Below are 23,344 nucleotides of genomic sequence, written 5' to 3'. Positions count from 1 at the left end.
CCAGTAGACGAATGAGAACTGTGTGCCGGGACAACCTTGTGAGTTACAGCAACAGTACCAGAAAACACCTTCAGCTATGGAGAACAAAACGGACAAAAACTGCGTCTTCAGCGTAAGGCAGAATCTGGTTATCACAGTGAATAGTTCTGATACATATATGCAAACGATCATCATGATCACATACTGTCTTCGTGTTTCTTTCAGAGTAAACCGAGGAACTAACAAGTAAAGTTTGTAGCATCATTTTGACTGTACCAGTTACCATGGCTGAGATTATAGGCCATACTGTAACACTACATACTGTACATTTAATATACAAGTCTGTTGATTTAAAACACCACATTACTGGCATGAAAAGGTTTCCTAATGCATAACAAATTGCAAGGCAGTTGTTCACTAGCTACTGCCTTTTACATTGTTTGTGTGCATATACTACACATTTTAATGGGATAGTTCACCCAAAAATGAAAAGTTATGTCAACATTGACTCACTCTCTTGTCGTTCCAAACCTGTATGGGTCTCTTTTTTTTGTGTGTGACAAAAAAAAAGTGTTTTCCAAAACAATGAAAGTCAATGGGGTCCAAATGGTTTGCTTTGGACTCCACTGACTTTCAATGTATGGGCAAAAATATTTTTTTCCACAAATAAAAGTCATACAGACTTGAAACAACACGAGGGTGAGCAAATGATAACGGAACTTTCATTTTTTGCATGAATAATCCCATTAAACGTGTAAATGTGTTTTTTGATATTACGATTTCCAGTTGAACACTTTTCAGCTAGATGAATTTGATCATCTTGAGCCACATTAGCACTGTACCACTATCTGAGAACGACGTGACAAAACTAGACATCTATAAAACATTACAATCATATGTTCAGACTGTACTGAAGTACATTAGTGTTGACGTGTTGCAGGTGCATGAAAGCTGCCCTTAAAATGGGGAGGATTAACACTCCTTTTAAACCATTAATGTTCTTGTTACAAGCAAGAAATATTTGTATAGGAAAATAAATTAAAAACGGATCATAAACAATGTTTTTGGTGGCACATGCATGTATAAAAGTGCATAACTAAATATTTGTATTTAAAGAAAAAGGAAAGCAACAGGCATGTATGGCAGGCATCAGAAGGAGGAAATGAAATGGAAGAACACATGTTTGAATGTTAACAGGGCTCTTATGTAGTGTCACATTCTCTCTATAGAGCTAAAGGAACCACAATTGCTGAGGTGCGAGTGTATTATCCTAAGAAACGATGGGCTGCTTGCTCAAAAGGTTGATTCGTTAGATGTGGCAGCACTGCTTTCCCATTTTTCCCCTAGCATGCTGTGGCAGCATTCTCAGCAATCTCTTCCCAGAGGATGGGCTTTGAGAAACAGGGTCAAAGTGTCCCCCAGACATGCTGCTTCTCTCCCATTTAAACACCCATCTCAAAGAAGGAAAAATGAACATGGTATACCTAAAGATTTACAGCCTGTCCATCCGGAAAGCATCTTCTGTTGCAGGGTCGGCCAGAACCATGTCTGGATCGTTGAGCATGTGCAGGCCGTCCAGCGTCAGCGGATCGATTTTCAGCTCATCCAGAGGGAACTGGGAATCTGCGTCAAAGCTCACGTCACCTGTCAGAGAGTTGGACAACTCTTTGTATAGGCTCAGGGGAGACTCTCCTGCAACTAATAGATGGGTAATATAATATGCTAAACCTTTAGAGGGACCTCTTTGATGCCTGGCTTCACTGCATCATCGTCAGCACACACGTGCAGCAAAGGTACATGCAATATTATGCAATATGTAACCGGGCAGATGCAATACCTGTGAGAATGATGTTGGGGATGTTCCCATGGCTGCTGTAGCCTAGCTGCTGCGCGTCCTGCAGGCTGCCGTGGCTCCCGGTGAGGTTTAGCATCGCAGCTTGAGAGTAGTTCAGAGTGGATCCCTCAGTGTACAGACTGTTTGAGCTGATGGGATTCTCAATCATGTTAAACTGCTCCAGCTAAAGAATCAAAACAAATTCAATGACAATAAAGTAAAGGTTGATGGAGACAATCAAATATATGCCCCTGTGCAGCTCTTTTGTGTTGTAAGCATGTGCTTTTCCCACTGTGACACTATTGAAGAATAGTTGACAGAAAACACTTCGCCAGTCATCTCAAAGCTTTCAGCTGCCCTCTAGTGGTTTGTACATGTAAGCAAGGAATGAATTGTTTATAGACGGGTTCATTCTTATATATATATATATATACAGTGCCGCTTGAAAGTTTGTGAACCCACTGAACCCTTTAGAATTTTCAATATTTCTGCATAAATATGACACAAAACAATCAAAATTTCACAGAAGTCCTGAAAGTTGACAAAGAGAACCCAAACAAACAAGTGAGACAAAAATATGTTCTTTGTCATTTATTTATTCCGGAAAATGACACAATATTACATATCTGTGAGTGGCAAAAGTATGTGAATCTCTAGTTAATTTGAAGGTGAAATTAGAGTCCATCTGTTTGTCAGTTGTTTTCAATCAGTGAAATTACTATCAGGTGTCAGTGTGTGCCCTGTTTTATTTAAAGAACAGGGATCTATCAAAGTCTGATCATGTTTGTAGAAAGTGTATCATGGCATGAACAAATGAGATCTCGGAGGACCTCAGAAAAAGAGTTGCTGTTGCTCATAAGGCTAGAAAAGGTTACAAAGCCATCTCTAAATCGTTTGGACTCCACCAATCCACAGTCAGAAAGATTGTGTACAAATGGAGGAAAATCAAGACCACTGTTACCCTCCCAAGGAATGCTCCACAAACTAAGAACACTTTAAAAGCAAGACGTGTAAAAGTCCACTAGGTTTCAAAGGACTGCAGGCTACTTTAAGCAACTAAAGGCCTTTCTCACATTGGCTAATGTTAATGTTTATGAGCCCATCATCAGGAGAACACTGAACAACCATGGTGTCCATGGCAGAGTCACAAGAAGAAAGCCCCTGCTCTCCAAAAAGAACATTGCTGCCCATCTGCAGTTTGCTAAAGATCATGTGGACAAGCCAGAGGAATACTGGAGAAAAGTTTTGTGGATGGATGAGATGAGCAGCGTTATGTGTGGAGAAAGAAAACACTGCATTCCAGCATAAGAACCTTATCCCATCTGTGAAACATGGTGGTGGTAGTATCGTGGTTTGGGCCTGTTTTGCTGCATCTGGTCCAGGATGGCGTGCCATCATTTATGGAACAATGAATTCTGAATTATACCAGCAAATTCTGAAGGAAAATGTCAGGACATTTGTCCGAGAACTGAATCACAAGAGAAAGTGGGTCATGCAGCAAGACAACGGCCCCAAGCACACAAGTCGTTCTACCAAAGGATGGTTAAAGAAGAACAAAGTTAATGTTTTGGAATGACTGAGTCAAATTCCGGACCTTAATCCAATTGAAATTTTGTGGAAGGACCCAAAGCAAGCAGTTCATAGGAGGAAACCCATCAACTTCACAGAGTTGAAGTGGTTCTGTACTGAGGAATGGGCTAAAATTCCTACAAGCCGTTGTGAAGGACTGATCAGCAGTTACAAGAAATGTTACTTGCAGTTATTGCTGCAAAAGGGGGTCACACCAGATACTGAAAGCAAAGATTCACATACTTTTGCCACTCACAGATATGTAACACTGGATAATTTTTCTCAATAAATAAATTGCAAAGAAAATATTTTTGTCTCGTTTGTTTGTTTGGGTTCTCTTTGTCTGCTTTCAGGACTTGTGTGAAATTTTGAGTCATATTTATGCAGAAATATAGGAAATTCTAAAGGGTTCACAAACTTTCAAGCAGCACTGTATAAATATATATGAACATAGAAATGCACTACAATTTTATATTTATGTGACCAGCGGCTTGAAATCTTCCAGATGGGCTAAAGCAGTTAAGGTACAATTCTAATAATTTATATCACAGGCATAATGAGCTCACCTGCTGAGACAAAGCGATGGTCTGCCGAGGGGACAGCTGCTGGTCGTAAAAGGCATCACCAAAGACACTTCCGAGAATGGATGAGTGCTAAAACAAGAACACATTACAAATAACCATCCACGAAGAGGCTCAAGATAATCACTACAAATCACTCACCAAGGCCCTAAAACAACACATTTAGCCCAGGAGAGGATCTAAATCCACGAAAAAGTTCTGCGTCACAATTCATGATGCAAGATGACAACATTAATTCTGCATCACCATGTTTGACATGAAGACATTTTGGCTCATTCAAACACAAAAATATGTTGCAAGTGTACTCTACAGAAATGTAACACCTTGTTAAAGCAACAGATGAACAAAGCCTAAATATAAAAACAAAATAAACAACACAAAATGGCTTTTAGAGACCAAGAGGAAGGAGTTGCACACCATTATTCCCACTCTAAAACTTTCCATCTGGATTCTAACAGAATCCTTACAAAGCAAAAATCTGTGATTTTTTTATGTTAAAAGAAAATGACACACACAGACTGTGGCATCCATTGCAGCAGTCAGTGAACTCTGCCCAAAGACAGGGGTGTCTAAACCTGTTCCTAGAGGGCCACTGTCCTGCTAAATTTAGCTCCAAACCTAATGAAACACATCTGAATCAGCTAATCAATGTCTTCAGACTCATTAGAAACTTCCAGCCAAGTGTGTTGGAGCTAAACTCTGCTGGACATTGACCTTCCATGAGAAGGATTGGACACTCCTGGCTACAGGCAAAGTGACTAAAAAAATAAGACTATATAATTCTGTCTGATAATATCAACTAGAATTTCTAACCTTTATCAGGTCCATTATTGGATAAAGACAGAGCAGAGATCCTCTGATACATACTGTATAAAATTCAATGTTGCAGTTTAGTATGTCATGTAATTACATGCATATAGTACAATATTAATTTACTAAATTTATGTTGTTTAGATTGCAGAGCCATTATTGATCTATAAAGTAATTTACTTGTACATTTTACATTTTAATGAAATACTGTATTTCTACAACATTTTCTTTCTTTTTTCACAAACACAAGGAGAGGTCTGCATTCTGAAAAATGTCTCTTCTATGAATTCTCTTCTAGGCTTTTGGCTGATGCAGCGTTCTTTTTTTTAATATATATATATATAACTGGCTGGTAGATCGTATTGAATATTTGTTTGTTTGTTTTTCTACACAGAAGTCTAATTTTGAAATATTACTCCTCAAATCTGTAATTATTTCAGGGTTCAAAGCATTTACAATACAATAATTAAAAATTTTCAAGACAATAATTTTTGTCATACTGATGCAACCATCAATTTTGATTGTTTTGTTATGGATGCATAACAGCAATGGCACTTTAAGTATGGCGTACATTACAATTGGCATATATCGCTAGTCAGCATGATACAAAGAATGTGTAAGTGGTGCTCAGACAAACAGCAAAGCAGCCGGGATCAGAGAAACTGGGAGACACGACTGGACTTGGACACACAGAGCAGCTAAAGGGACAGGCTCCAGATCGGCTCCAAATAAAACAAACTACAGGAGGAAGCAGCGGCTGCTGGATTCGCCCTTACTTGAGGCGAGCCCCCCGGAGAGAAGCCTTGATTGGAGACCGGAGAGGTTGGAGACTGATTGGCCGAAGACCCCACCCTACAGCGGTACTGCTGGAGGGAAGCAGCCTATATGGGACAACACCAAGTTAGACCAGCAGAGCCCCTGTAGGGGACCTCTGACTCAGGGTATGTGGCCTGTGGCTCTCAACAATTTACAATGTCTCTTGTCATGTAAACTCTGCAGCCAGGACATTTTTACTAGGACCTTGTTATTATAAGACCACTGATTCTTTATAAATGGAAATATATATTTTTTCCCGTCTTTACTTGGTAGTATGATATTCCGATTTCTTCATTCTGTCAAGACTGAGGAGGTGTTAAAAACAACAAGCTGAGAACTGAGAAAGAAGGAACACAGCTTGTTAAATTTCATTACTTACTCGACCAGTCAAATGTCTGGACGTGTTTGAAATGTGTTTCTTATGATTTTAATATGTTTGATCTAAATGCCTGTCCAGTGTTCATATACAGTGGGTACGGAAAGTATTCAGACCCTCTTACATTTTTCACTCTTTGTTATATTGCAGCCATTTGCTAAAATAATTTGACAGATATTAAAAAGTTCATCTACATACACTACCATTCAAAAGATTGGAGTCGGTAAGAATTTTCAATGTTTCAGAAAGAAGTCTCTTATACTCACCAAGGCTGCATTTATTTGATCAAAAATTCTGTAAAAATTGTAATATCGTGAAATATTACAATTTATATTTTTATTAAAAAATATTTTATTTATATTAAATAATATTACAAATATATGGAAGCCCGTTTCCACCACTGAATAATAAATTTAAAAAGGTAATTGCGACTTTTTATCTCACAATTCAGACTTTTGTTCTCAGAATTGCTTGTAAAAAAAATCATAATTGTGAGATATAAACTCGCAATTCTGAGAAATAAAGTCAGAATTGCGTAATATAAACTCACAATTCTGACTTTACAACATGCAATTGTGAGTTTATATCACGCAATTCTGAGAAAAAAAGTCAGAATTGTGAGATAAAAATTCGCAATAACCTTTTTTATTTTTTATTCAGTGGCGGAAATGGGCTTCCATACAAATAGCTGTTTTCTATTTAAATATATTTTAAAACACCATTTATTCCTGTAATGGCAGAGTTCAAAAGCCATTACTTCAGTCTTCAGGGTCACATGATCCTTCAGAAATCATTGTAATATGCTGATTTACTGCTCAAGAAACAATTCTTACCATTATCAATGTTGTAAAAAGTTGTGCTACTTGATATTTTTGTGGAAAACCATGATAGATTTTTTTTTCAGGATTTTAATAAACAAACAAAGTTCAAAGTAGGGATGCTCATATTGACTGTTTAACCGCTAACCGAAAGTAAGAATTTTTTAACTGAATAATACTATTAGTTAAACAGTTTAAACTTTTTGTTTTGACAAATATTTTTAAGTTTGCTGCATGGTAGAGGAAAAAATAATGCCATACATACAGTATTTGTTTACTCCCGGGAGCATGTCGACACGTGCAGCGTGCATATACAGACCTGCTTCACCTTCACTTAGCCTAGTTAACTGATGTAGTATACGCAACACAATGGCAAGTGGCAATATTGGATAAATGGTTATCAGAGAGTGAATCTGTGAGTGAATGTATGTAAATTCTGAATGGATTATAGTGCGCAATGGGCGCACCCTTTATAATCACTGGAAAGCTGTCACTCATCTTACATTAGATCATCGCAATCTCACAAAGTTTATTAAAAATAATCAAAGAAGCTTTACACTGCACAATTAAACTCTTATTTACATCATGTCTGCACTTTCTTTGTTTAAAGAGAGAATTTGTGAATGCGTAGAACTCCGCAGAACTTAACAGAACACCGGCATTTTGGGTGGTGAGTGGATTGCATTCATGAAATCACCAGATATGTCTGCGATTGGCTATATTGCTCAATGCTGCTGCAAACATGCCATGAATAGAAACATATGACCAGTGGATGAAAAGTCCCGACCCGCAAATTGATGGTGTTTTTGCTGTGGGTCTAGCAGTTAGCAGGCAGCGCTCCAGTCTATCCGTATGTCGACATGTTACTTAAAAAAAAATAGACATGTACACTGAGGTAGGCCTGCTATATATTTTAATGTCTGACAGGAAAATAGTAATGCCATTCTTCAAAGTGCATAAAAGGATTCAGTGTGTGTTTTATTTATATTATTTTATTCTATTTTCGTGGCCTAGAGAGTCGGACTCGTAACCTGAAGATTGCGGTTTCAAGTCTCGTACCGGCAGGGATCGTGGGTGGGGGGAGTGAATGTACAGCGCTCTCTTCCACCTTCAATTTCTGAGACTGAGGTGCCCTTGAGCAAGGCACTGAACCCCCAACTGCTCCCCGGGCGCCACAGCAAAAATGGCTGCCCACTGCTCCGGGTGTGTGTTCACGGTGTGTGTGCACTTAGAATGGGATAAATGCAGAGCACTAATTCCGAGTATGGGTCACCATACTTGGCCACATGTCACGTCACTTTCACTATTTTTCTCTGTTCTCAGAAGCGCTGCTGGTGCGTGATAATTTGAGGATTGTGAATCCAGGTTTTGCTGTTGCTCTGTTTGCTGCTGTTTCCACGTTAAAATAAAATATTTGTTTGTATTTTTAATGCAACATCACAGATGCTTGTCCATTCTATTTTTTTTTTAATACTAATTTATAATTCTAATTTTATCAGTTAACGGTTAATGTTCGGATAACGAGCAGCGGTTGTCGGTCAGGACAATTAACCGAAATGAGCATCCCTAGTTCAAAGGAACTTAATTTGGAATAGAAATCTTTTGGAACATTATAAATGTCTTAAGTCACTTTTGATCAATTTAATGCATTCTTGCTAAATAAATAAATTTCTTATTACTGACCCCAAACTTCTGAATGGTAGTGTTGTTTTTCTTCATTGTTCTTCATAGTGTTATTTAGTGTTATTTTGTAAGTCAAATCTCACAACTGTGACTTTATCTCACATATTTCTTTACCCATCATTAAAAATAAAACAAATCATTGTGAGAACAAACAAAAATATTGTGAGATTGCCACTTCATTTGAATATTTATCTTGCAATTACCTGTTTCATTTTTAATAATGTTGTGATAAAGTTGAATAAAGTTGTGAGAAATAATGACAATTAATTTACTCTGAGATGGAAATGGGCTCCCATAAAACAGTGGAAGAAAGTCAGCCAACAAGTACATGGCAAACATATGAACTCCAATAATTTAAATACTAGTGAGAAAAACGGAAGGTGCAGAGAGAAAGGGAGCTGACTCTAAAAAAAAAATGCTAAAATTGAGAACAATTTTGATTTAGCTTCTTTTCCCCACTACATACTCATTATTGCTATTTTCTGCATGTGTGTATAATGAGTAGGTATGCCCACATATTTGACTGGTACAGTATGTGTTATCATTTTAAATTAAATTAAACCATTTAGAGCCCTGTATGATCTGACTGACAGACCGTAAATGGAGGTAAGTGTTAAGATGTGATCTTACCGTGTTAATATCAATGCCCACAGAGGTTTGCGTCTGGCTGCCAGAGACAGGTGGCAGCTGGGTGTTCTGCTGGAGCTGGGGAAACCCACCGACCCCCTGTGTCTGTGTGGACGGCTGACTGAAGAATGCATACTGAGCCAACTGCTGCTCCAGCATCATGGCGTCTATCGTCACCGCCTATTCAACACAGATCCAGATTGAGATGCTTTATTAGCATCTGAGTGATTAGATTAACATCTAATGTTCCTTCTGTAACACCAGCTCAACACTTGGAGTAATGAGAGCAGTGTTACCTGTGCGAGAGAGAGCGGAGGAGAGAGGGTGGGCGACAGCTGCTGAAGACTCGGGTGCTGCTGGGAGTCTGTGTTGAGGATCAGAGGAACTACATTCTCATGGCGGCGCTGAACGCTCACTGTCGCTGTGGGCTGGGCTGATGTCACACCTGATGAGAATAATGACAGACCTCAATCCTTTAGACATACATGATAATGTTGACATTCATTCACACTCATTTACAACTTAAGCGAAAGAATATAATGTTATTAAATGATTTTGTTAGCAGCTCTACAACACAAGCCCCACCTAAACAGCATGTCTCTGTGTGCTTCGGTCCATATTGTGCATGTCAAATAAAATCAACCATAAAAATTGTACAACCTACTAACAACAGAATTCAGTACAGAGTTAGTTACCATCCAGCTAGTAGTTACTTACCAAGCCTTACTAATGTGGACTTTCCCATTTATGTAAGAACTTAGGAATGGCTGGTGCAACCCTTCCCAGATGTTGAATAAATAGCTACTAATGATTTTAAATGAGTGTGAAAATCCATTTAGATAAGATGATATCAAATTTGATGAAAAGTTAGAGGCTAGCAGACAAGAGTTATTAGATTGTTTTAACCAGAGAGAGAATAAAGTGGCATCTAATACATATATAATACAATATTTGGGCTTATCTTGCCCACAAATGTCCAAAGTTAACATTCATAATCAGAGTGTTATGACAGTAACAGCACTGGACATCTTTACACACAAATACATATCTTAAAACAGTGGTTCTCAGAGAGACGAGGCCTCAGCGAATTTCAAAGGGGGCCTCAAGATAACTTAAAATAAATTTAATTAACACAAACAAGCATTAAATTAAGCTAAAGCAACAAGATATCTGAGATAAATCAAGATTAATTCACCCTCTCAATAAGTGTATTTTTTTTCTTTGAAGAAACCGAATTTCCACAGTCTAGAAAAACCTGGATATGTGAGATAGCCTAATTTTAAAATTGTGATTTCAATATAACATGTAAAGTAATAAAATCTTAAAACACTGTGGGTATTTTTTTATAAACAACATACATTTTTCTAGTTATGCCAAGCACTAAATTATTTTACTGTGCAGAAAAGTAATATTCATTTTTAAAACTACCTTTCTCCAGTAAATTACAAACATTTTATTTTAAAAGTAGCAAATTAATGCTATTGTTAGCTCAAGCTTTTATCACCTTCATCCCTAGCCAAAGTCAAACCTTTCTTATGTAGAAAAGGCTTTGAAATTGTTATCCATGCTTTTATCTCATCATGGCTTCATTATTGTAATTAATTGTTTTATGGGTTGCTCGTCTCTTCTTCCATTTCCCATCTTCAAATGGTCCAAAATGTGGCTGCTTGTTTGCTTATGGGCAATAAACTGAATAATATTACGCCCATCTTACACTCTTTGCATTGGCAACCGGTTCAATACCGCATTGATTTAACAAAATATGCTATTTGTTTATAAAGACCTTAAAAATTTAGCCCCCAAATACCTCTCAAACATAATCCTTATTCACAATCCCACTAGATTGCTTACACCATTACCTATTAGAGCTGCTCCAATGGTGTCTGAGTTCAAACCAATGCTAAAAACCCATCTTTTTATTGTGTTCAGGTATTATGTACACTACAGCACTTTGGTCAACCAATGTTGTTTTAAATGTGTTAAAGAAATAAATATGAACTTGAAAGTAGAAAAGTCATGTAAATTCATAGGTTAAAAAAGTCGGATTTTCAGACAGTTGTTCAGAAAGTCCCTGAAAAACATTCAGCTTTTACAAATTCTGAATCATATAAATTAGAATTATTTTAAATTTAAATTAAAATGATAATTATTTTAGTTAGTTTTCAAAACTTGTCATCAGCAGATGTACCAGTGGAAACCTGTTAACCTACATGGGGGCCTTGGAGTCAATAGGGCCTTTCGCACCGCGGGAACCTTTTCATAGTACCAGAACTAATTGTGGAACTACTCACTTTTTGGCGTTTTCGCACCACCAGAACAGGGTGCGATTTTAGTACCGGACTGCCTTTTTCGAGAACCAAATTAGCTCCTACTCCGGAGCAGGGTCTAACCAGCACAACTGGTACTACCCGTGACGTAAGTAGACACTGATTGGCCAAACGCGTACGAAAACGCCCTCACCCTCCATGATTTAAAACGTTATGTAAACATAGTGTCAACTTATTTCGCAAGTATGGAGAACAGCGATAGATGGACAGACGCTGAAGTGCAGGCACTTTTGAACATTTACGTAACGGAGGAAATCCAGTTGGAATTCGAAGGAACAAAACGTCCTCCATCCTCCTGTTGTTAACATTGTTCTTCTTTGTTTCCGTTGTGGAACGCCGTGCACAAATGACGTCGCTGTCGACCGGCTTACGATGAAACCCTTTAAATGGTACTGGGAAATAGTTTGCGCAAAATCGTCCCAGTACTTTAGTACTGTACATTTAGTTCTGGAACTAAAGCGGTGCGAAAGGCCCTAAAAGGACTGAGAGCCACTGCCCTAATGCATATGCTTGTGAGAATCACCTTGGCTGACAGACGTGAGGCCCATGTGAGTGTTGGCCAGGTTGCCAGTGCTGTTGGAGGCACTGAGAGAGGAAGAGGAGTCATCAGGGTCCAGGGGTGTGGTGAGAGGAGGGGGAATCTGGATGTTGGTCAGGTCTGGCAGAGAGCCGCCCGTGTTGTGTGCCACTGGGATTAGAGATGCAATCATTTCCTGATCTGGAGATGGAAATATGCTGCGGAAATGACATGAGGGACGTTAGAAGGAACTGGGATAAATAGATATGTCAACAGAATGAGGCCATTGTACCGATTATAATGTGATAAAACAAGGCTGTTATAAAGGAGTAGATATGACTGCGTGGCTGTTGGGTTGGGATAATAAATTGATAATTGTTTGCTCAAATGACCTTGACTCTTCAATCTCCAAGTGATAAGTGCTGCTTGGTCCTTCCATTCACCTACCCTCTACTTTACACTATCATTGTCATTAAGAAAATCCAATGAAACCACACTTACTTTATTCCTGGTATTTTGTTTGACTTGGGCCTTGGTGAAGTAGTCTATGAAAAAACGATAAATACTTTATTTATAATAGATTCCACAAAATTCATATGAAAGAAATCAAATTCTTCTAAATGTACCTTTTTGTGATCCCATATCTGCTTTTGACCTTCTCTGTCCATGTCACTTTCAGATTCCCCTGTTCCTGGCATCGTGAGAAGAAGAACTAGTACATAGAGAGGGATGAAATCATACACTGAAACAGGTGTAGGAAAAATTTGAGAGTTCACTGCAACATTTAACTTTATTGATGAGAACATTTAATAGATCATAAATCAAATCAAACTAACATTTAATTAACCTAAAAATAAACATTTTATTAACCTTGTTTTGGCTGCAAATCTTGAGACCCTCCTGCAAATGCATCTTGTGGGTTTGGGTTCAAAGTGCTCTGATGCAGGGCAGAGTCTGAGTTGGTCCTACAAAACAAGCACAAAGAAATTAAAGAAGGCAAAGGTCTCCCCTAACTTAAATGAAAAGTTTATATTGTACCACAAAAGGACAAGAGTGGCAAAAGGATATAATGAAATTTTAGATAGTTACTTACATTAAATAGGCAAACTACAACTTAGCAAGACATCTTAGAAAACATTATGTAAACATTAGTAAACGTTAGCTATGAAGCATAATTACTGACATGCAATTTTAACAGCTACTACTCCTGCACATATGCACAGTCTTCAGCACATGCAAGCAGACTGTGTGAGTATAAACTCTCACCTCCTCCAGCTGGTATCAGATGGGGGTGACAGATACACAGAGGCATACGGACAGCTATCAATGTGAGATTCAACATTAAGGACTTCATAATGTCAGAATAAGTTAATGGCAGACATATGAAACAAATATGCTTTCGTAGCCCACACAGACCAAAACATCTGGCTGCATTCATGGGTATACTCATCAAGGATATTTGACGGCCATGTTTGTCCACAGAGAGAGGTCTGCGGTGTGGCGACGTGATGCGATTCCTGTCCCGGTAGACCCTGTCCACCAGCCCATGGTGACGAGTTGTTCTGCTTGTGTCAAATCCCGAATTCTGAAAAGGAGTCTGATGAAAACCAACAAACATGAAGATGTCAGTACACAGCTTGCATTCCACATATGCATTCTTAATTTCACCTGTCAAAGTGCTCCTCACCTGAAAGGTAAGGTCAATGGTGGTGTTTCCGATCTGATTGACATTTGGCAAAGAGCCGCCATAGTACTGTCCTCGGTTCTGACCGAGCTGTAAATACTGAGTCTTCTGTAATTGTAACTGCAAGAAAGAAAACAACCAAAAACTGTGAGACAATATATAAGTAAAATTACCCAAAGGGGCTTCTGATTATAAATCAGCATTGTGTCATTAAGTAAGGACACAAGAAGGGAAATCTTGTAACAATGATAACTATATTAGCATCCACACCAAAGCATGATAATATTCTATTTATTATAAGTGTGTGCGCAATTATGCCAGCTTACGCTTTAAATGCTCAAACTCTTCAAAGTCATGTGGATTCTTATTAGCTGTCAATCTTGTTCAACAGCTTGAAAAAAAATGTGATTACAAAAAATATGTTCTTCTGTGTTGTTATCGTTATAGCTGTCATTTGGACTTCACTATTTTCATAGAATTAGAACTAGTATTATTAAAACGTTATTGTTATCGTCCTTGGTATGAACAGCAAGGAATAGGTGTAAAAAAATCTTCCAAATAAAAGTCCTAAACAAACTGCCCAATATATTTTAGCTACTTTTTATTATTATGGCTCTCTCTCCAGTTACATCTGATGTCAAAAACATACAAGGATAAGTGGCTATATAATCAGTACCAATTTAAGAAAATAACCAAAAAATCAAAGTAGTTGGAATTTGGATTTAACAACCTGATGCCTTATATATTATAGATGCATTAATAAACCATACTAGGTAGGCATATGTTATCATGAATATCCCACAGATTGTATATAATGGTAGAAATGGAAGATTCAAACTAAGAAATGCAATTCACTGAAAAAAGCATGTATTAATTTAGCAAACACTTTTGTCCAGTGGGACTTAAAAATGAGGAATACAGCATAATGATTGATATCAAGCTCCAACGTTGTAAAATAACACACTGAAAAAATAAACAGTAAAGAAAAGAAAATCGTGAGCTCTGAAACAAGCAGTATTTAGCCTGGATCTTGATTGGGATGGTTGTTGAGCACTGCCTGTATAATCACAACCTTGCCATCATAGTTTGCTGGAGTCCTTATTTTGGGCATAAATGCGCTGAGCAATTATGCTGAACTGAGCAAATACATTGTTGTGTATTCAGTGCTTGCAACATTCAGATTTAAGCCTCCGCGAACGAATGACACGTGAAATGAATATTTAGATGCTAAAACGCACTGGATACGGCATTGATTGCAGTCAGCTATAATGGCGAGAGACTGTAATGTGGCTGTCAAACATACATGCATTCACACTCCTCCACTGCAGCTGTGAGCACGGCAACTTTTATAAGGCCTCGTCGTGACCGTCTGTTTATTATCAAATATCTCAATGGCGTCCATTGGAAGGCGATCTATAAATCAACGCTAAAGATAAAGGCGCACTGGAGAGGGGCGTTTGTTATTGTTTACGTCCAGACAGGCGGCTACAGTGCGTGTCGTATCAACACAAATCCTGCCCCGCAGCTCTGCTGATCAACGCTGTCAGAAGAGAGAAAACAGTCACACTTACACGCGCCGCGCGAGTAATGCTCAGGTCTTTCATCACCTCCTCGAACGCGGCTGTCTCTTCCGCTTGCTTCTGGTTGTGTAACGCGATCTTTTCGCTGAATTTTCGCGGATTATTCGAGGTCGCCATGTTTCGCTCCTCTTGGGCTCCGCTCTGCTTCAATAAAACGCTGCTGCGTGCGCGCGTCCTGGCGCGTGGGCGTAGTGAACACACACATCTGGGGCGTGCGCGAGGATTATGAGATCGAATGAAGATTAGAAAAGAGCAGGAATTAGCGATTATGATTCTTTCGATTCTACGATACGGAAAATTGAGGAAGAAATATTAGGAAAAGTGTGTCTGTTGTCAAACAGGCCTAGTGGTACCCTATTTACAGAACCGATATAACAAATCAATCAAAATATTGCAAAAGCGTGACTTTTATACAATACAGTAGGCATTATGTCTTAAAATGTCATAAAATTTTAAAAAAACATTTAAAGTCGAGTTTTTATTAACATATCACAGTTACTGATGTATTTATTCATGTTCAACGTTGGTTATCATTTATTAATGCATTCAGTTAATCCATAATTTTGGCTATTTCCCAAGTTAATAACAAATAAAATTCATTCATTCATTCATTCATTCATTCATACAAGATATACTGTAAGACCTGCAGGCAGAAGAGTTATAAACAATATTAATAAATAGTATTAATGAAAATAAACTACTATCTTTATAATACTATTATAATCAGTAATACAATACCTGGACAGCAACCAATCTGGCTTTAGAAGTGGACATTCGACCTAGACTGCCTTGCTCTCAGTTGTTGAAGCCATAAGACTGGCAAGAGCGGCATCCAAATCTTCTATACTTATCTTGCTGGATCTGTCGGCTGCTTTTTTATACGGTGAACCACCAGATTCTCCTGTCAACCCTATATTGGAAAATGGCATCTCAGGAACCACATGCCAGTGGTTTGAGTCTTACCTCTCAGATAGGTCCTTCAAGGTATCTTGGAGAGGTGAGGTGTCCAAGTCGCTACATCTAGCTACTGGGGTGCCTCAGGGCTCAGTTCTTGGACCACTTCTCTTCTCTGTCTACATGGCATCACTAGGTTCTGTCATTCAGAAACATGGCTTTTCATATCACTGCTATGCTGATGACACTCAACTCTACCTCTCATTCAATCCTGATGATCCGACGATAGGTGCTCACATCTCAGCATGTCTAACAGAAATTTCTTGCTGGATGAAGGACCATCACCTTCAACTCAACCTGGCTAAGACAGAACTGCATGTGGTTTCAACAAAACCCATCACTTTATCGAAATTTCACCATCCAGTTAGGCTCATCAACCATAACTCCTTCAAAAACAGCTAAACACCTTGGAGTTGTGATTGATGATAAGCTGAATTTCTCAGACCACATTGCTAAAACTGTCCTGCAGATTTGCTTTATACAACATTAGGAAGATCAGGCCCTTTCTTTCAGAACATGCAACACAACTCCTTGTTCAAGCTCTTATTCTTTTAATGAGCCGAAAAGAAAGCACGTCACACCTCTGTTCATCAATTTGCACTGGCTACCAGTAGCTGCTCGCATAAAATTCAAGGCATTAATGTTTGCCGACAAAACCACCACTGGCTCTGCAGTCTTTACCTAAATTAATTACTTCACAGTTATGTGCCCTCTAAGCTTGCGTTCTGCAAGTGAACAACGCATTATTGTGCCATCTCAAAGAGGCACAAAACCACTTTCACTGACTTTTTCATTAACTGTTCCTCCTGGTGGAATAACCTGCCCAACTTAGTCCGAGCAGCTGAGTCCTTAGCCATCTTCAAGAAACGACTAAAAACACATCTGTTCCAGCCGACAAAACCACCACTGGCTCTGCAGTCTTTACCTAAATTAATTACTTCACAGTTATGTGCCCTCTAAGCTTGCGTTCTGCAAGTGAACAACGCATTATTGTGCCATCTCAAAGAGGCACAAAACCACTTTCACTGACTTTTTCATTAACTGTTCCTCCTGGTGGAATAACCTGCCCAACTTAGTCCGAGCAGCTGAGTCCTTAGCCATCTTCAAGAAACGACTAAAAACACATCTGTTCCAACTTTATTTGACCCTCTAACTCTAGCTCTTTCTATTCTATTTTAATTCTACTTTATCTATTAATCTTTTTTTAATAAAAAAAAACACTTGCTTTCTATTTTTTCTATTCTATCTACTTGATTTTCTTTGTGTGTGTGTGTGTGTGTGTGTGTGTGTGTGTGTTTTATGTGTGTGTATAATAATACAGGTGCATCTCAATAAATTAGAATGTCGTGGAAAAGTTCATTTATTTCAGTAATTCAACTCAAATTGTGAAACTCGTGTATTAAATAAATTCAATGCACACAGACTGAAGTAGTTTACGTCTTTGGTTCTTTTAATTGTGATGATTTTGGCTCACATTTAACAAAAACCCACCAATTCACTATCTCAACAAATTAGAATACTTCATAAGACCAATAAAAAAAACATTTTTAGGCTAACCAAGACTTGTCATTTGCACTTACATATTGTTGCTTTTTTGTTGGTTTTGATTACTTCTATTGTCCTCATTTGTAAGTCGCTTTCGATAAAAGTGTCTGCTAAATGACTAAATGTAAATCTTATAATACTATTAATGTTTTCTATAGCAATTTCAAAGCATGACCTTTATAAATGGGTTCTATTTAGCACCAAAAAGGGTTCTGTTATAGTTGCAAGCCAAAGAACCCCAATCTGCTATCTTTTTAGAGTGTAGTGAGGAAAATATTGCAAACTTCCTGTCTGCACTGATGTTGTTAGATGTCAGGTCCACTCAGACATGTCATGATATCAGTGTATTATGCATGCTTGGTCAAAGTATTTGTTGTTTTTGTAAAAAAAAAAAAATTTAATTAATAATAATAAATAAATGTAGTTTCTTGCAGTCAATTTGATTGATATGAAATTAAACTCTTTGAACTCTTTTGTAAAACGCTGTTAAACAGAACCACAGCAAGCATGTTGCATGTAAAAAGGAAGTGTTTTACAGCAGCTGGGGAATTTTTAATAGAGAAAGAGAAGTTGTGTATAGTTGAGATAACACCAAGATATCACTGAGATGTTGTGCAATATGTGCAGTGGATGTCAGTGTTTTGTAGCATTATTTGCAGCCATCATTTTACTTCAGTATGCAGTGTTTCATGTCAGACAGTCTATCATTCACGATTCTTGATTAAATATTTTTTTATAAGCAATCTTTATGCATCACAGTCCTGAAAATGAAAACAGATACAAAGAAGGGAAATCTTTGCGACCTGAAGACAGAGCTTTTGTTTTCTCAGACTAACTGATAGGCTACAGTTAAAACCCCATTTTGCCTCTGTTTATCTGTCTAGAGCAAAGCTAACACTGGAAAATCCTGTTTTCAAAGTTTTGTCTACTAGTTTAGGCAAAGTAGTCAAACAAAGCTGTCTGTTTTGTTTGACCTGCTAACACAACATCATTAAAAAGCTATTTCCAATGAAACCGGAATTATTTTCCCCAGATCATGGATGTAAATTGGATTGGAGTTAGGGGTTTTCCAGCTGTTGATGCTGGTCAACATTATCAAGAAGGAGAACGGGCCTCAAATTGACACACCTAGTGACTAAACAGTGTTGTTGTTTTTTTGTTTTAGTTTTTTTTAATCAAGAATGATGTAGTTATTTCCAAACATAATGACCCTATTTCATTCTCACGTTTGTCCACTAACAAAAATGAAGGATCATACAAACATATGCGAGTTTTAGGGCAAATGCACAATTTTTAACACCAGGGGGTGTTATAAACTCAAAAGATAAGGACATTGACCATAACTTGATCTTTATTCTGACATTGTTTTGCCCTCTTTTTGAAGCCACAATGTATAAATGTATATAAGTCCCAGCAAAAACCTATGAGAAAAACAAGCCTTATTGTGCTTGTCTTGCAATGTTAGCATAAACTAAGTTCCTCCTTTTCATAGAGGATGTTCAAATGTCTGTCAGCATTACCCACAGCATCTGAGCTACTTTCAAAAAAAAAAAAAATTCAGCAAATCTTGGTCTGGTAAATCTGCTTTCATTTCTGTATATTCTAAATTGTCACAGTTAGTGGGTTTCTGTTAGTGATACACTTGGGCCAGCATGCATTGTATTTGCTTTTAACATGATTTAAACTTTTTATTTTTGAAGGCTTTGTGAGCAATGGTGGATGACAATAGGCTAATATATATGCCATCATTTATGAATTACTGGTAAAGTTTGAGAGGTTATGATCAGCCATTATTTGCATATCAAGCTCCTATGAACATAAACCCACAAATCTCATTTTCAGAGCAGATGTATAACTGTTTATAGGAAGACAACAGGAAGAATGATTTGTGGGGCTGTGAATTTCCAGGCTGCATGACTACTGCAGTGAAAGAGGAACTTTCAGGCTCTTTCTGCAAAAAGAAACAGCAAATGGCAGCTTGACCATTTCTGTCCGCTACCGTGATACAGACATAGGTGATACAGTTTCACCTACACGATATGGTAAGGCTATTTCCATTATGAAAGATTCATTTGAGTTACATAAGTACAAATAATTATTTCAATGTTAATTTGATGAATTTCAGTGTACATAACAGTACTAAAAATGTATCACTTTCTCTTGTGAAATACATAGATGTGAATGTTTTCATTATAGATGTAAAAATATAATTTTCTATCTTTTTTAGACCATGGATGTAAATAGCACATCTGTCCCATTTAGTCATTCTACAGAGGGTTTCTTGCCTGAGAAAAACTCCTTACTTGGACTTGCTGTTGGTTTGCCTATATTCTTTGTGGCTTTGCTGCTGGTGGGGATAGCAGTGTTTTTCTGGTTTCGACACAGAAAATCAGTGGATATTGAGTTATCTAACAAACTTAAGAGCCAAGATAAGAGCCACGATGGCCATTCCAGGGAGTCTCCGTACAGTGGATACGCCGGAGGACTTCAGCCCGCACCCCAGAGCCCAATCTATGAGAACTTTCATAGTGGACAGTCCAATCTGCACGAATTTCAGAGTGCTGTACAGAGTGAGGTCACACACAGGTAAAGTACAAAAGTCAAATCTGTAAGCGTCTGTAAGCCACTGCACTATTGTAGATCATTAGAAACCGGGTGATGAGAAGGCTGCGATAAGTCTTTACAGTAGAAATGGAATTTCCTGCAAAGTTTTATTTGCTATCTGTTTTGCAAGATCACAGTGACATACTGAATGTGTGGCAATAACAGTCAGAGAGAGTAACATGAAAGGAGTTTTTATTTTGCAGCAATATTTATTGGGTTATATATTGGTGCAAATTTTGCAATTCAACTTGTTATAAGGATTTGAGTTTCCAAGAACTGAATTTCACTTTTACCCCCCATTTAGAGACCATCAGGCATACCTGCAGTGTGATCCAGATGATGCAATCTACAGCAATGATCCTGCCCTCTTCCATCCAGATCAGGCTGAAATCTCTGAGGATGTTTACATCATGCCTGATGCTTGAAAGTCTGAAATGTTTTGCTGTCCAGTATTAATCCCCCAAATGTTCAGTAGTCATTTGTACTGGCATGATATGAAAAAAGAACAAGTCTTTATTTTCCAAAGGTGAAATATTTTGCCAGAGAAATAGCGATTCAAATGCCCTCACAAACATTACATGAGCCAATGTAGTTTATTGACTGAACACACTGTGAGACAGCATAACATAATCATGACCTCATTGATCACAGTTTAACAGGAGTTTCTGCTGAAAAGACCAGTTTAGACCAGCGTGAACCTTCCATGATCTACAGACTGGTTTGTACTGGTTCGGTGGACCAATAATGCTGGGTCATATGCTGGACTTTTCAGCAAGGATGGGGGGGACATTCACACATTTTAATGTTAAAAAATATATTTGCTTCCTGAATTAATGAATTTGATCAATTTCTGTACATTATTGTTCAAAAGTTTGTGGTAAGTAAAGTTTTTTTTTATATATAAATTATTACTTTTATTTAGCAAGGGCATACTAAATTGATCAAAAGTGTTCTATTTCAAATAAATGCTGTTCTTTTGAAAAAAAGTAATAAAAAATAAAAAAAAAAATCATAGTTTCCATAGTTTCAAGTTTTACAAGTTTCCACGTTTTTCACAAAAATATTAAACAGCACAACTGTTTGCACAACATTGATATTAATAAGAAATATTTCCTGAGCAGCAAATTAGCATACTAGACTGATTTCTGAAGGATCATGTGACACTGAAGACGTGTATATATTATTAATTATATTTTAAAATATATTTAAATTGAAAACATTACTTTAAATTTAATTGTGTTTTATAATATTGCTGTTTTATTGTATTTTGATCAAATAAATGCAGGCTTGGTGAACACAAGAGTCTTTCAAAGACATTGCAAAAATCTTTCCAACCACAAACTTTTGAACGGTAGTTATGTGCAGTTAATGTCACACGCCTCTTATTTCATAAGGATTATGCTCATGTTTTCACATGCAAAGCTTGTTCTTCAAGCTTTCATATTAATTAGAGGGTGGTAATAATTATCCATCTTGACTGTGTCTTATGATTTTTTTGTCACTGTGACTCACTGAAACTTTTACTGAAAGATCTCCTCTCTCAGCGATTAGCTACAAATTAGCTGAGAATGTCTTTTCCACTTCCACAACTAAATGAAACAAGTGGAACATTAGACAAGCAGGCGGTTTGATATGGCACCGTGAAACCGCCAGAAATGTCTCTGTCAAAGGCATACAATTCAGTCTTTGCTTGTCTAGGTGTATCTTGATTCATTCACAACACAGCAACAAACGAGTACAAAAACATTTCAAATAAATTACAATAAATAACTTGATATTACAGTAAGTCAATCATATGGAAATACAGTACCCATTCAACATGTCAGTGTTATGCAGAAATGCAGGCATCTGGTTGCCTTAAGAAATCAAACTATTTTATAAACCAAAGGAATGTAACCAGATGAGCGTGAGAACATTGATTTGCATTTTATCAGCTAGATATTTTGCCTCCTTTTCATCTTCTCTTTTGAGTTCAGTGGATAACCAGTGCCAGTGCCAGTGCTGTTCATGCACAGTGGCATTTACTAACTATCAAATCGTTGAAAGGCGTGAGCTTCAACTTTCCACGGCTGTCATAGTGCATGAGAACCATTGGCTCATATGCAGCTGGTACGCAGCAAGGCCCGGGTGTCGTTCCCTTGGACAAGAGATGCAGACGAGACTTCACCTGCGTATGCATACTGGCAGGTTTATAATTATGTGGGCAGGAACCATCACAGTAGTGCATAGTGTAGCCCGAGGGAGCAATAACCCAGTCTGACCAGCCGATGTCTTTGAAGGAAACATTTAATGACTTTCGCCTGCAGTGACCTTCATCCTCAACGCTTTCCTCTCTAGTAGACAGAGCTCTCTTGTTTCTTCTCCTCACTGCTTGGTCAAGTTGTAAAACAAGCTGAGGTGTGGATTGTGTACTCACTTCTTGTTTTTTAAGGAGGCCAATTTCAACAACTAAAAGCTCAGCACTGGTGTCCTTAAGCCACTTCTTAAGCGTAACTGTCAAATCCAACGTAACATCCCGAGAGCTCATGTCCCCCGCGTGAAATACGGTCTCTGTATGAAAACCAGGAGGTTTATGCATTCTAACCACAACATCTTTTGAGAGCCACGGCTGGCCTGGTGCAATTTTGTCCGTGTGTGGTCTCTTAATTTGCAGCCTTGCATGTTTAAGGTTGACTCCAGTTTTAATGCGTGAGTTTTTGTAGAAAGCAGCTCTGAACCACTGCTGCCGGGAATCCACAGAAGAATTCAGAAGCTGTACTGTTAAAAAATAATAACGAAAAACTTAAATTAGACAATGTAAACCCGATAAGTAACATATATGTGACAATTAGTATATCATATGATATATTACATAATTATATAATATTATATATTATATAATATTATTACAAAATAATAATATATAATACACATACAATATAATATATACTATATATATATATATATATACATATGTATATATAGTATAGTATGTGTATATATATATATATATATATATATATATATATATATATACACACACACATATATATATATATAT

General features: G+C 37.6%; 2 protein-coding genes across 3 annotated transcripts in view; both read right to left on the bottom strand.

Annotated features, from left to right (window-relative positions):
* Window positions 1-645: 645 nt before the first annotated feature.
* Window positions 646-15,377, bottom strand: crtc1a (CREB regulated transcription coactivator 1a). 2 transcript variants are annotated; one of them, XM_016271933.1, is made up of 14 exons: window positions 15,193-15,377; window positions 13,625-13,741; window positions 13,397-13,534; window positions 13,204-13,265; window positions 12,808-12,902; window positions 12,564-12,649; window positions 12,439-12,482; window positions 11,944-12,155; window positions 9,390-9,538; window positions 9,097-9,273; window positions 5,550-5,654; window positions 3,949-4,035; window positions 1,817-1,997; window positions 646-1,623 (listed from the first exon to the last, which is right to left on the bottom strand). In XM_016271933.1, exons 1-14 carry the CDS (start codon window positions 15,316-15,318, stop codon window positions 1,472-1,474), a joined length of 1,731 nt encoding a protein of 576 aa, XP_016127419.1. In that variant the 5' UTR covers window positions 15,319-15,377; the 3' UTR covers window positions 646-1,471. The 2 variants fall into 2 exon arrangements, with proteins under 2 accessions (XP_016127419.1, XP_016127426.1); XM_016271940.1 differs by lacking the exon at window positions 5,550-5,654.
* Window positions 15,378-22,254: 6,877 nt separating this feature from the next.
* gdf15 (Growth differentiation factor-15) overlaps window positions 22,255-23,344 on the bottom strand; it is a 2,038-nt gene continuing 948 nt past the window's right edge. The window contains exon 2 of the mRNA XM_016274028.1: window positions 22,255-23,061. Coding sequence (XP_016129514.1) covers window positions 22,310-23,061 — 752 coding nt within the window. The 3' untranslated portion in view covers window positions 22,255-22,309. The remainder of the gene's footprint in view (window positions 23,062-23,344) is intronic.

Source organism: Sinocyclocheilus grahami, unplaced genomic scaffold (assembly GCF_001515645.1).
Source record: "Sinocyclocheilus grahami isolate Dianchi unplaced genomic scaffold, SAMN03320097.WGS_v1.1 scaffold5.1, whole genome shotgun sequence".
Lineage (NCBI taxonomy): Eukaryota > Metazoa > Chordata > Actinopteri > Cypriniformes > Cyprinidae > Sinocyclocheilus > Sinocyclocheilus grahami.
This window is presented reverse-complemented; position numbering and strand designations above follow the sequence as displayed.

Bases quoted from the DNA above. Each gene is read 5' to 3' on its own strand.
- crtc1a (XM_016271933.1), bottom strand. From the start codon at position 15,318: ATGGCGACCTCGAATAATCCGCGAAAATTCAGCGAAAAGATCGCGTTA. The intron at 12,650-12,807 runs GTTAATAAAATG...TCTATGTACTAG, and splicing joins AGATTTGCAGCCAAAACAAG to TTCTTCTTCTCACGATGCCA. The intron at 4,036-5,549 runs GTAAGGGCGAAT...TTCTTGTTTTAG, and splicing joins CTCCGGGGGGCTCGCCTCAA to CACTCATCCATTCTCGGAAG.